The sequence below is a fragment of the Taudactylus pleione genome, unplaced genomic scaffold (genome assembly GCF_031769625.1).
Source record: "Taudactylus pleione unplaced genomic scaffold, aTauple2 ptg000479l, whole genome shotgun sequence".
Classification (NCBI taxonomy): Eukaryota; Metazoa; Chordata; class Amphibia; order Anura; family Myobatrachidae; genus Taudactylus; species Taudactylus pleione.
Window position 1 is genome coordinate 8,583,605 of NW_028284881.1, and position 15,043 is coordinate 8,598,647.

Here is a 15,043-nt window from a genome sequence, read left to right on the forward strand (position 1 = left end):
AAGCCCATCTGCAGCACAGGTGCGACAGGGCGGGAGTCCTGTGGAACCCTATGGACTTCGTAGAAATAGAGATAACAAGGGTAAGTTCTTACCATATCTCATATTTTCTACTTCAGGGTCCATAGGGTATCCACAGGATACCTTGGGGATGTCCCAAAGCAGTATCCTTTAAGGGTGGGGACGCTCCTGTGCAGAAAGGAGAATCCGCCGCCCGAAGGAAGCATCCTGAGAGGCGAAGGTGTCAAACCTGTAATACCTCACGAAGGTATGGACAGAAGACCACGTAGCAGCCTTGCAGATCTGAACTGCCGAGGCACCACGTCGAGCTGCCCACGAAGGACCCACAGACCTAGTGGAATGAGCCTTCAGAGAAGGAGGGACCGGTAGGCCTTCATGAAGATAAGCTTCAGAAATAGCCATATGGATCCAGGCTGCCAAAGTTTGCTTTGAAGCAGGCCAACCCTTTTTACAGAAGCCATAGAGGACAAACAAAGCGTCCGACTTCCTAAACGAAGAAGTGCGGTCAACATAAGTCCTTAAGGCCCGCACAACATCCAAAGAGGCCTCACCCACGGAAAGACTCGGTGAGTTAAAGGCCGGAACAACTATTTCCTCGTTAACATGAAACTGGGAAACAACTTTGGGAAGAAACTCGGGCCGAGTGCGGAGCACTGCCCTGTTCCCATGAAAAACCAAGAAAGGGGGTCTACAAGAAAGAGCCCCTAACTCAGAAACACGTCTGGCCGAAGCAATGGCTGTTAGCCATTTAATATCCACTGAGCCCAGTGGTTCAAACGGCGGTCCTTGGAGAGCCCTCAGGACCACAGCCAAATCCCAAGGCGCCACAGGTGGAACAAAGGGCGGCTGAATACGAAGAACACCTTGCATAAAGGTGCGCACATCCGGGATTGTAGCAATCCTACGGTGAAACCAGACAGATAGGGCCGAAACCTGTACCTTCAAAGAAGCAAGGCGAAGCCCATGATCTAGCCCCGCTTGCAGGAAGGCGAGAATCCGAGCCAGACGAAACTCCCGCGGTGCATAACCTCTCGGTCGACACCACTGGAAGAACGTATGCCACACGCGATGGTATATCCTCGCGGAAGACGGTTTCCGAGCTCGTAACATGGTACGCACCACAGAGCTGGAAAACCCCCGGGACCTCAGCATGGCCGTCTCAACAGCCACGCTGTCAAAGACAGCCGAGTCAGGTCCGGGTGAAGACAAGGACCCTGAGACAGAAGGTCCGGTCGTAGCGGCAACCGCAGAGGACTGTCCACGGACAGACCCTGAAGGTCTGAGAACCAGTGCCGTCTGGGCCACGTGGGAGCTATCAACAGGAGCGTCCCTCCTTCCTGTTTGAATTTCCGGATTACCCGTGGAAGAAGGGAGACCGGAGGGAACAGGTATGCGAACCTGAACGTCCACCGGACGGACAGAGCATCCACCAGAGACGCCCCTTCGTCTCTTGTGCGAGACCCGTACACCGGCAACTTGTTGTTGTGCCGGGACGCCATGAGGTCGATTTCTGGAAGACCCCACCTGTCCACCAGTAGTTGAAAAACGTCCGGGTGCAGGGACCATTCCCCTGGATGAACGTCCTGGCGACTTAGAAAGTCCGCCTCCCAATTTAGCACTCCCGGGATGAAGACCGCTGATATGGCCGGAAGATTGCGCTCCGCCCAAACCAGGATCCGAGAGACCTCTACGAGAGCCGCCCGACTGCGAGTTCCTCCTTGCCTGTTTATGTAGGCCACGGTGGTAGCATTGTCCGATTGGACCTGCACCGGGTGACCCTGGAGAAACCGCTGTGCCTGCAGGAGAGCATTGAAGACCGCACGGAATTCCAAGATATTTATTGGAAGCTCCGCTTCTGTCGGCGTCCACCTGCCCTGGAACAAGTGTGGACCCGAAACTGCTCCCCAGCCCCGAAGACTGGCATCCGTTGTCAACAGGACCCAATTTGGAACCCAGAACGGACGTCCCTTGTTGAGGTGGGTCGTCTTTAACCACCACGCAAGGGACAGGCGAACCTCCGGGGTGAGCACAATCGTCTGGAACTTCAGAGACTGAGGCAGCCCGTTCCACTTGGACATGATCAGGTGCTGCAGAGGTCTGGAGTGAAACTGGGCATATTCCACCATGTCGAACACCGACACCATGGAGCCCAGTAACCTCATCACCGAGTGTAAGGACACCCGGCGGCTGTGCAGACAACTGCGCACCCTTGACTGTAAAGCAGAGATCTTGTCCTCCGTCACGAAGATCCTTTGCTGTCCCGAGTCCAATAAGGCTCCAAGATGCAGAATCCTCCGAGACGGGATTAGAGTGGACTTCTGCCAGTTGATTAGCCAGCCGTGCCGTTGCAGCAGTGCAATGGTCAGGTCCAAGTGGTGTAACAGGAGCTCTGGAGATCCTGCCACCAATAACAGGTCGTCCAAGTACGGCAACATGCGGACTCCTTGCAGCCGCAGAGAAGCCGCCATGACCGCCATCACCTTGGTGAAAAACACGTGGTGCTGTCGCCAGGCCAAAAGGTAACGCCCGAAACTGGAAGTGGTCGCTGCTGATTGCAAACCGAAGGAACTCTTGATGGCGCAAAAGAATAGGGACATGCAGGTAAGCGTCCTGTATGTCCAATGACACCATGTAGTCCCCAGGTTCCAGCGCCAGAATGATGGACCGTAGTGTCTCCATCCGAAACTTCGGGACCCGCAAAGACTTGTTGAGTGCTTTGAGGTTGAGAATCGGACGATATGACCCATTGGGTTTCTGTACCAAAAATAGATTTGAATAGAAACCCTGGCCCCTCTGGGAGAATGGAACAGGCACTATAACTCCAGCCTGGAGCATAGTGTGCAATACCTTCCGCAGCTCCGTAGCCTTGTTCCGGTCTGATGGTAGACCCGTGGTGAAGAATCGAGCCGGGGGTCTGTGCCGGAAGGAGAGGGCGTACCCGTGGGAGACCACCTCCAGAACCCAAGTGTCTGTCGTAGTGAACGACCAACACCGGGAGAACTGCAGCAGGCGGCCTCCCACCCTGGGATCCCCCAAGGGGAGACCCGGACCGTCAGACCGCAGGCTTGTCATCTGGCTTGGGGGCCGGACGTCTGGTACTCCATGCCTGTTTCCGGGGCTTGACCGATGTCTTAGGGCCAGCCTGTCGAGGAAACGACTGTGGTTTGGGCCTGCCCTGGGCCCTAGATGACCGAAAGGACGATGGTCCAGAACCAGAAGGAGCAGCGGCCGACGGGAGACAAGCAGATTTGGCTGCCGCCAGCGTGGCCACAATCTTATCCAGATCCGGACCGAAGAGAACTTCTCCGGTAAACAGCAACGCTTCCAGACCTTTCTTGGAAACTGCGTCCGCCTTCCAGGATCGCAGCCACAAGGTGCGACGAGCAGCTACCGCTGCTGAAGAAATTCTAGACACCAGAGTACTAATGTCTAGAGCCGCCTCGTTGATGTAGGTGGCCGAATCACGGAGATTGCCAATCAACTCCGCCTGTTCGGCCGGACAGTCAGATTCAAAAGAAGCCTCTAATGAATCCGCCCAGCGCTCCATCGCTCTGGCAACCCAGCAAATGGCCATAGCCGGCCGTGCTGCCCCCCCCGCAAGGGAATAAGCGGACTTCAGGCAGATTTCTACCTTGCGGTCCGTAGCATCCTTAAGGGAGGACATGGATGGCATCGGCAATGTGGCACTACGGACAAGACGGGTCACGTGAGAATCCACCTGTGAAGGGGATTCCCACTTAGCAAAATAATTATCCGCGAACGGATAAGCCACAGCCAGGCGTCTCTGCGGCTGGTATCTTTTGCCAGGTTGTTTCCACGCCTCCTCCAAATGGTCCACCAACTGACCCGAAAGAGGAAAGACTGTGGCATCGCCCTTCACATCTTTGAAAAAGGCATACTTAGATTTAGCCGCTGGGGGAACTTCGTCCTCAATCACCAAGGCTGTGCGGACCGCCATCAGCGTCCTTAGTATGGAGAGGTTCCTGATCGTAAGGATCCAGAATCTCCCCATCATCAGACGTCCCTTCGTCATCCTCATAAGGAGCGGACAGAGACGCCACCGGCCTTTTATGAGGCCGCATCACAGACTCCCCTTGCAACACATCCGACAAGTGCTGTACAGAACTCGTCAGGGAGTTAACCCACGCTGGCTCCTGAGAACCCGGGAGCGGGGAAATAGGGAGACTGTGGGGTACCACCAATTGTCGTGGGAACCCCTGCATGGGTGACGACACCACAGACTGCTGGGACAAACCCATCGGAGTAAACGCGGGCTGCGGAGCTAACTGGCCCACTAAAGCTGTTAACGCCTGAGCGAAACAAGCCCAGGGCGACTCCTGTACCGGTGCTGTAACCGTAATAGGCCGCGCCATGGACAAACACTGCCGGCAAAGGCCCTCCGCGCTACCCTCCCCCTCCGCTAACGGTACTTTGCACGTGGTACACTGTAGCCGGAGGGGAAAATCACTTTCAGACATGATGGCACCACGTATGTGACCTCTCTCACCAATTAAGTATTAAATAGGCGAGAGACCACCCTGCAGCACCGCACCGCAAGGGCTTTAGCAGAAAAAACAGGGACAGTAATAAAGCTGACAGTTTAGAGAAGAAAAGTTACAGGCAGCGCTAGCACAGTCACATACAATGCAGAGAAATAACAATTCCTGCACTAACAGCGCTGATCACTCAACTACACAGACACAGGGCCTGGTAGGACACAGCGCTGCATACACAGACCTGAGCCACAGCGGAGGAGAGGTATGCGGGGGGACCCAGACCACGATGCTTCCTTCCAGACTTCCAGCAGCGTTCACCATGCGTTGCAGAGAAGATGGCCGCCGAGGAGCAGAGAGAAGCTGGCCTGGGGGAGGAGCGCTGACACAGGACCAGTCAGCACAGTGCAGAGAGGGCTGTGTGCAGCGGGGGAGGCGCCGGCTGTGAGACAGAGAAGGCGCGCTCCCCTGGCATGCATTTAACCCCTGGGACGCCGCAGCGCTACCGCTCTGCTGCGGTCCGCTGTCCCAGGGGGTAGTGGAAAGCGCAGGTTCAGTACCTGGCTCCACGCTGCAGCCAGTCCCCAGGGAGCCCCCTGCCTGGGGACTTAGGACCATGTGACCAGCGGGGACCCACCGCGGGACCCCGCTGCTTACCTTTGTCCCCCTTGGATCCGGCCAAGGTCCGGAACATCTGGGGTCACCGCTAGCTGTGACCCCAGATGCTCACCAGCATCCCCGGATCGGTACCGGCGTTCTGGTACCGGCAGGGGTGTAGGGAAGACAGCATGGACGTCAGGACTGACTGTCCATGCTGTACATCCAGATGTGCAGCCACAGCTGCACTGAAGAAAGCTTCAGGGGCTCTTCTAGCCCCCACTCCGACAGGTGCACCCGACGCCGGCCGGGCACCAAACTGGGGTGCCTTGGCCCGGGGGCGGGGTATAGGAGGGGGACCTAGTGCATCCTGGGAGGCTGAAAGCTTAACTCTTTGGTGCCCTGCGACTGACGTCACACCTATACCCCCCCCCCCCCCAAGGTATCCTGTGGATACCCTATGGACCCTGAAGTAGAAAATTAGATAGAAATTCTAAAACCAATATGGTGCCTACAAGAAATATTGCAAATTTTACAAAAATGTGAGGGGGAAATGGGAGTGACTTCTGCATAAATTCACTATATTGTTAAGGGTTCCATATGATTTGGACCTCTTGGGTTCCTCATGGTTTTGTTTGCACAGATTATCTGTATCAGGTATACAATGTAATTTCATGTGTTCTCTATTTGTATTATTATTCTCTAAATTGTATCAGAATCTGACACATGATGCTTCAAACAAATCTTGTTTTTTAAAATAAGGAAAAGTAATCAATCAGAATGCCATGTATTAACTATAACCATAAATGACAATGAATTCGGGGGTGCTGCCCAGAACAACTAAATAGTTTACATCCAAGGCGGAAAGTATTTCTCTTTTAATGGTGCACAAAATTTTTTATATATATATATATATATATATATATATATATAAATATAATTGTGCCTTTTAAAATAGGTACATATAACCACAGTGCCAATATTGTTAAAAACATTAAAGTCAATAACAAAGCAGCTGTGGCACTGTAACATAGCATTTTGCATGCAGATACACTCGCTGTAGCACACAGAATATAGGCGTGACGCATATCATTTTAATCAGCAGAAGCTGCTTGTGCGTTCCACTCACCTTGTTTTGCGAATAAACCGCATTTGAAGGTAAAAAGTTGCACGAAAAGACGCACTGAACTACAGAGCCACGGCATGGCGTGGCTAGAAGGGCTGTTTAACGCTCAAGGAAGTAAGATGTATGTTGACACATCTGTAACTACCATAGGTGCAAGGGGTGCAGCGCTGAAGGGGCCCATCTTCCTTGACAAAGTTCCATGTGTTACATATATTTTTCACCATTGGGTGGTACATAGGGGCCCTTACAAACTTTTCCTATGGGGCCTTCAAATATCTAGTTATGCCTTTGTTCTGTCTGCTTAACCAATTTTCTACACCAAGAATGAAAACAACTGGAACGTTATGCTCCATACGCTGCAAGCCTCTCTCTGACCAATGCATTTTTGGTACCTCCAGTGATGTCACTGTCTAACTGATCCTTGATGGTCCTCCAATGAAAAAACTAGTTTCTTCTAACAAGCCGCTTTGACTTCTAGTACGTTTATCAGAAGCTTTGACTATTCTGGAGTCAAAAGACCATGTAATAGTGACTGAAGAGCGATATACCAACCCTCAAAAGCTGGCATCCATTGTCACAACCATCCAGTCCCATATAGAGAAAAGATGACCTTGGTCAACGTAGTCGTTTCTCAGAAACAAGTGGAAAGATTAACATACCTTGGTGACATCTGAATAGCTTCCCGGACTAGTGATGGTGAGTCTTTTCCATTTTGAAATGTTCTTAATCTGGAGCATCCTTGAATGGAACTATGCAAGAAGAATGACTATAAGCAGCCATATTGTCACACCCCGGGATTTTAGAATCTCTTACATCACCTGGTGTTGCTGATTCACTGGCTGGCATATCTCCTCTGACCAGTCATCTCAGGATTTCGCTGTTGCTGCAGTCCATGGTTGCACGGGCGCCACCATATTGCCTGAGGTCAGCAGACACCGTTGCAACCATTCACAGAGACTTTCTTCTCACAACTCAAGTGTCCAAACCTGGTGCAGAATGCCCTATAAAAACTTTTCCCAGGCACCTGTGATTTGCCAATTCAATTAGTCTCCTTGGAGTTTCTGCCTCCGAAGCTTGTTCTCTGGTTACTTCTGGCTCCTGTATCTACAAACCAGTGCAGTTTCCATTCTGCAAAACACTGTAGCTGCAACCTGCAATCTCTTGTAGTTTCCACACCACAAGCATCCACTGCTCCATTCTACAAAGCACTGCAGCTTCAACCTGCAATCTCTTGTAGTTTCCACACTACAAGCATTCATACCAGAGCAATTCTCACTTGCTACTTCAAGCCTGCAACCGGCTATTAAAAACCGTATTCAGTGCTATATCAAATGCTTATCAACATCACCAGCAGTTTGCACTGCTCAACTATTAAAAACAACTCACTAGCACCACCTGCAGTTCTCTCTCCTCAAATCCCAAACACAACTTTTCTTTCTCCGCTATAACTCATCTGTTAACAGTGCATTGCCGGTCTCAGCCCGGTTACCAGTCGAATTATTGGTAGTAGCCCGGTTACTAGTTGCAATACCGGGCACAGCTCGGTTACCAGTTGCAATACCGGGCCCAGCCCGGTTACCAGCTGCATTACCAGTCGCAGCCTGGTTATCTATTGCTATACCGGTCCCAACCCAGTTTCTATTGCTATACCGGTCCCAGCTCGGCTTCCATATATTAGATATCTCCTAGGACCCACAACTCGTTATTTCTTATCTAGTGCTTGCTCTTCTCCTCAGTCCTTTCTCCATACAAAGGAACTTAATCAAGCTACCTAGTTTTCTGCACATAGTCTCCAAACCAAGTCCCACTGAAAACTCCAGTCCGGGCTCAGAAAAATCCTCAGTCCTGACATGTATGACAAGTGCCCAGCTCTGGAAGGCACTGTATAAAATTGAAGTGACCAATATCGAGGTATAATGGGGAAGCAGCTTGAGCTTTTAACGGTTAATTTTAAAGACCTATGTCACCACACTCTATGCAACAGTGTTCCAGTGTCCCCAATGGATGAATGAGATAAATATGTGCAAGAGTGTAGAAAGATTAACAGTAGATTTAGCAGATTTACAATCTCTAAAGAATACAAAAGTGGAAGGATAATGTGTGAGCGCAGGCAACTATATATTCCAACTTATTTGACACATACAGTATAGTCAAACTTCCAGCGCACAAGATGAAAGGTTTAAAGAACTTTCATCAACTCGATATCTACAAGAAGGCAGCATAAAAATAATAATTGTAATAATCATAATAATGTAATACATAGTCAGTGGAGCTCTTTCTTAAAAGGTATATAAATAAGCACAAAAACAAAGTAAATACATTTTACAAGATGATCATGTAATCTTAAAAAGGACTCTTACCTTCTGTTAAAATCAGCTTAAGTAAGTTATTGATTTCCAACTCTCCTGGGTTCAAGATGTTTAAACCAAAGCTGCAGTAAAAATGAACAGATGGTGAGGGAGTTGGGATAAACTGAAATCACACAACATCCATTAAGCGATACAACAGTCTGATCTTACAATAATTTACCATGACAAAAGCTTTAAGTATAGCTATAGCATGTGGAGAGATACTCATTTATAATATATACTAGTAATAAATAATCACAAAGGGAAAACAGCTTACAATACAATATAGCAAAAAAATATGAATAGGAGAAAAAAAGTGACAGTACAAGTGCAGACCTCTTAAACAAAGTAGAAGCAATACTGCCAAAACATATATGAACCATTTTTGCCCAAGGATGTCCCTGCAGCAACACTTAACCACGGATATGAGATATGTCATACGGCAACCTCTACCCTGCAGCCAGAGACAAATTGTGGCTGCTATTATCAAAGAAGTTTGTTCCCTATAAATCTTTTGCTGCCAAGTGCTATGCTAATATTGTGCATTCAGAGGCCCCGCTAAGAACATGTGTCTAGTCCTTCCTTCTCCAAATGAATTTTATTTGTATGCAACTATGTGAAAATTGATCCAACCACCTGAAATGTTAAGGGACAGACAGAGCAGCATTGGGTATCATAGCCCAGTAAAGAAAATTGCGGTTAAATACTTTTCTCTACATCCATTTGGTGGACACTCCTAATCTTTGGGCATAGAGGGTGTAATGGATTTGAAACACAAATTGCTACAACTTATTTGTAATGCAGCTCCTCCACTATATAACCCCTCCTTGCAATAGCTCCTTAGTTCTTTTCTGATAAAGCCTTCAGAGTCATGAAGAGTGGGACCACAGTGTCCCCTAAGTGGATTTAGAGGAAAGTATTTAACGGCAAGTACAAAAATCCTATTTAGTGACCCCCTGCAAAATGAGGTGCCTAATATGGATGTATATGACGTAATCTAACTGCAATAATATGACCCAGATCATTTCTTTTCTGCAAGATACACCAGTGAGCCCATGTGAAGCGTTGTCTACCTGTCATTGGGCTGGGGGTACATTATTATGCATGGGGATCAACTGCACAACAATGTGTTTCCTATAAGACTAATCAGTGATCAGATGCACAGGATCAGACAGAATTGCAACTTAATGTGAGATGGGTTACCCAAACAGCTATCAAGGAAGGGCAGCTGGCCTTTAGTGTTCATGCTTGAGGACACGTCAGTTCTGGGCCATAGACAAACTCATTCTAGTAGTTAAAGGCAACTTTGTTTTTGGCCAATAACTCCCAGGGTCAGTGGCGGGCTGGGCCGGGGGGCAGGGTGCCATGTGCCCCCCGGGCCGCAGCGTCATGCGGGCCGGTGCAGTTTGTGTCACTGTGACCGAGACTGCACCGCGTGTGTAGCGCTGACCGGACAGAGTTCGGTCAGCGCTACACTGACAAACACACAGCCGCCAGCTCCGGCAGCTGTGTGTTTGTTGTAAGCAGCAGCCAATGAGAGCCTGTCAGACTCTCATTAGCTGCTGCTGCGCCCACTGCGGGAGCCGCTCCATCTTCCGGCTCCCGCAGTGGGCAATGGGAGAGGCGTCATGATGTCATATGACGTCTCTCCCATAATGCAGAGCGGCCCGGCCTGGGAGGACAGACGGAGGAGCTGATGGCGGCGGCGGGAGCGGGGATTCACGTATGTGGGTTTTTTTATTTTGTTTTTTATATTACGTGTGTCTACTGGGGTGGGGGTGTCTGGCACTACTGGGGGCACTACAAAGGGGGGACTACTACTACTGGGGGCATTACAAGGGGGGTGGGGGACTACAACTACTGGGGGCACTACAAGGGGGGGGACTACTACTACTGGGGGCACTACAAGTGGGGACTACTGCTGGGGGCACTACAAGGGGGAGGGGACTACTACTACTGGGGGCACTATAAGGGGACTACTACTACTACTACTACTAATGGGGGCACTAAAAGGGGGGTGGGGGATTACTACTACTGGGGACACTACAAGGGGGGGGACTACTACTGGGGCCACTACAGGGGGGGACTACTACTAATGGGGCACTACAAGGGGGGGACTACTACTACTGGGGGCACTACAAAGGGGGGGACTACTACTACTGGGGGCACTACAAAGGGGGGGACTACTACTACTGGGGGCACTGCAAATGGGGGACTACTACTACTACTGGGGGCACTACAAAGGGGGGGGACTACTACTACTGGGGACACTACAAGGGGGGGGACTACTACTGGGGCCACTACAGGGGGGGACTACTACTAATAATGCACTACAAGGGGGGGGACTACTACTAATGGGGGCACTACAAAGGGGGGGACTACTACTACTGGGGGCACTACAAAGGGGGGGACTACTACTACTGGGGGCACTGCAAATGGGGGACTACTACTACTACTGGGGGCACTACAAAGGGGGGGGACTACTACTACTGGGGGCACTACAAAGGGGGGGGGGGGGGACTACTACTGGGGGCAATACTGGAGGCCTGCATAAGGGTGTATCTCCTGTGGCACACGGGGGCACTGCATATGGGCACTACGACAGGGGGCTGCCCTAATCTTTATTTTTACCTTACATTAATCCCACATGGACCCGCCTCCTCCCTGGAACACTTGAGGGGGGGGCGCCGTAGCACGCATATTCTTCGGACACACACGCTACTCCTCTACCAGGGCCGCCTGCATGCATTTGCCCCCCAGGTTAAAAGTTGGCAGCCAGCCCCTGCCCAGGGTCAATTAAAGCCGCTCAAGTAACCCTTTTAAAGCAATATCCATGTGTCCTGTCTCTGGACACATTAGGAAACGCTGGGGAAATTAGTTATTGGAATAAGAGTATGACATTATTATTATTAATCATTTATTTATATGGCGCCACAAGTGTTCCGCAGCACCTTAACAAAGTACATAAACAAATAGGTTGACCAGTGACTTACAGTACAATACAGTACGATGAGGACAAGGATAATATACATTGCTACATTAGCGACCATAAGACCCAGATAAGCAACAGAGCAAAGCAACCAAGTGTTAGGTGCCCTAGTGGGGAGTAAGTAGATAAAAGTAAAGTAAAGAAAAGCACAAGAGGGTAGAGGGCCATGCTCGTAAGAGCTTACATTCTAAACGGGAGGGCCAGACGAACAGGTGTGACACAAATGGGGTAGACAGGGAGGAAAGGAGCATGTAGCAGCAAGTTAAGATGAGAGCTGGAAGGCTTTGACGAAGTAGTTGATCTTGAGAGCCCGTTTGAAGGATTGTAGAGAGGTGGAGAGTCTGATGGGAAGAGGGAGAGAGTTCCAAAGGTGGGGAGCAGTTCTGGCAAAATCTTGGAGACGTGAGTGGGAGGAAATAATCAATTGGCATGAGAGGCGGCATGCATTTGTTGAACGAAGAGGGCGGACAGGAGAGTGAAGGAAGACTAGGTCAGAGATGTAAATGGGAGAGGAATGGGTGAGAGCTTGGTAAGTCAGTGTGAGAACCTTGAAATGGGTGCTTAAAGGGAAGGGGAGCCAGTGGAGGGCATGTAGGAGAGGAGAGGCAGATGCATTTGGAGGGGAAGATGTGCCGAGCAGCGGCATTGAGGGCAGACTGGAGAGATGAAAGAAGGGAGTTGGGGAGGCCAGATAGGAGGAAGATACATTAGTCCAATCTGGAGATGACCAGTGAGTGTATGAGGGTTTTAGTAGCATCCTGGGTGAGAAAAGGTCTAATCTTGGAAATATTTTTAAGATGGAAACGACAAGACTGCAAGAGATTCGGGATATGTAGTTTGAAGGAGAGGGAGGAGTCCAGGATGACTCTAAGACTGTGCACTTTGGGGCTAGAGGAGATAGTTGTGCCATGCTGGAAGGTGGGAAAATGATCAGCTCAGTCTTAGACATATTAAGTTTAAGAAATCGCTGGGACATCCAGGAAGAGATAGCAGAGAGACAGTTGGACACGTTAATCTAATCATTCCAAGATCAGCCTAAAACATTACCAACATGTGAAACCAAATCCCTAAAAATGTATGTATATGCTATATTACTACAGTGGTGAGAAGCTATACAATAAGTGTAGGGGCATACTTCTTGGAATAACTCTTAAAAACAATTCTCTTGTTTTAAATAGGTCACCAGCCCATACACATAAAACAAGGCGCATGTGTCACTTTAATAGCCTACACACTTTAAATATTCACATTAATGGAACAAATCTTTACATTAATGAATGTTAGGACAAGGTTTGCAGTAGCTTACCAAAAATACACATTGGGCAAAAATTACAGGAGGTTAGGTAGAGAGGAACATATATTATTTATAAACATCTATAAAATGTCCAATATCAAAATATATATAGGTTAGTTGGGGGTGCAATGAGCCTTTAGTCCTAGGTTTTTTTCGATGAAATAAAAATGTTTTAAAATCACAGAGACGGTTAGTGCTATAAAATATTGCACAAGGAAGAACCATATTATTACACTTACTGCAGGATTGTTATATACAGAAAATTATTATAAATGTATGCCAGTGTTTCCCAAATCCAGTCATTAGAGAACCATAACAGTGCATATTTTCCATACTCTATTTGAAAAGGTCCACAGGTGGAGCTAATAATTTCACTTGTGATTCTGTGAAGAGACCTGGAAAACACGCACTGTTAGGGCTTCCTTAGGAAATGGAGTTGGGAAACACTGTCATACATTTATAATCATTTCTGTATATAGCCAGGGGCATATTGAGAAAGCCATTTTCCCGGAGATTTTCCTACTGCGCATGTGCAAAATTCCGGAAAAATGCCAGCAGCACCATTTTTCCGGTGACCTGTGCAGAGCTGTTGCCGCTGATGCGGGACTCAAGGGAGGTTGAATAAGTGTGCGCAGTGTGGGCCCCCCCCTAGGCCCAGGGGTCTGTGTGCACCACACACTCTGCACTTATTATACATGTGCCAGTTTATATAGCATTCATGTAGATGTAGGACGTGAAAATATCCTATGCTACCTTGTACATTTTAAATAAAGGAATACAATTGGGATTTCTGTTTTCACATAGTTGCAGAAGCTTACCTAATAGCCAAGCAGACCTCCTTCAAGATTTCGGGGCAGATTTGGTCCTTTGGTGCCATGAGCAACTGCCACAGTAGCAATCCTGCCCTACGGATGGTCTCTCTATTCTTCTCAGTTTGGGGGTTAAGGAAAAATTTGAATACCACCTGCAAACACAGCACAGTTCAGTTTAAATAAATCAACTTTGTCTTCAATGTCTTATGGTTATCTACAAACAAAGTAGAATTAATTTAATATAATGAACAGAAATCTTAATGCATGACTTATAATAAATTAGCTGATGGTGCATACTAACTTTGAAAAGGATTAAAGATGACCTAGTCTAAACGGAATGGAGACATGTTTTGGACCTGACCTATGGATAAATGAACCTCTACAAAGAGAATTAAACAGATCTATTCTGCATAAGAAACCTACTATTAACCAGTATAGACATGTTTTGCTTCATTTCAACAAACACTTAAATATTTTTTTTTAACTAAATACATTTTTATTGAGGAGAATAACATTACAAGTTCATTTCTGTGAATATTAAGGGAATGTTAAAAATATACTGTATATGTACTAGAATTGTATGTAGTTGATATGTTTGTCCTAGTACAGCCTTAACTAAGCTTACCAGTACCTCTGCCATTCTTTGTCATCTCTTTATGGTCTGTTAGAACTTTTCTATGTTACAGAGAATTGCTAATCCTCTCACAAAACAATAACTTGGGGAATGGACTAGTAGCAGGTGAAATGTGTGATAGATTTGAATTGGAATAGGATATATGAGAGCGGCCACATCCACAAAGGCATCCTTAAGGTGGTGGAAGAAGCTTTAGTACAGCGAGCACTACAATATCTGTATGGATTTTACCATATTGGGTGAGATGTATCAAGCCTTGTTAAGAGTGGAGAAGTGGACAAGTAAAGAAGTTGCCTATAGCAACCAATCAGCTTCTACCTATCAATTACACTTTACAGAATGTAACTGATAAAGGCTGGAGAGACGTTGATTGGTTGCTACTGGTAATTTCCCCACTTTTCAACTTCAGAAGGCTTGAAACATCTCCCTCATAATAATTTACTACATAAGAAGTGACAGATCAGCCTCCATATATTTACCAAGTACATGAAATCAGGCGCAGCTGCATGTTGTTGTTCCAAATGAGCAGCTGTAAAGAGGGGAGAGTCAATCCCACAAATACAGAGTAAACACCAAACAGAAATAACAGCACTCAGGGTGGTTCTATGGTGTCCACCTATACACAGTGTAATCCTATTCAACATAGTCATTCATTATACAGAATAAGGTTGATGAGTAGAATGTAAAGTAAATAATCGAGTATTTAATAAAGTAAAACAGATAGTAATATCA

General features: G+C 47.8%; 1 protein-coding gene across 2 annotated transcripts in view; it reads right to left on the minus strand.

Annotated features, from left to right (window-relative positions):
- The window catches only part of HECTD4 (HECT domain E3 ubiquitin protein ligase 4), a 333,766-nt gene that overhangs the window by 225,327 nt on the left and 93,396 nt on the right, over window positions 1–15,043 (minus strand). For both annotated transcript variants that reach the window (XM_088449233.1, XM_088449232.1), the window contains exons 13-14: window positions 13,684–13,829; window positions 8,595–8,665 (exon numbers count right to left, since the gene is read on the minus strand). In XM_088449233.1, coding sequence (XP_088305359.1) covers window positions 8,595–8,665; window positions 13,684–13,829 — 217 coding nt within the window. The remainder of the gene's footprint in view (window positions 1–8,594; window positions 8,666–13,683; window positions 13,830–15,043) is intronic.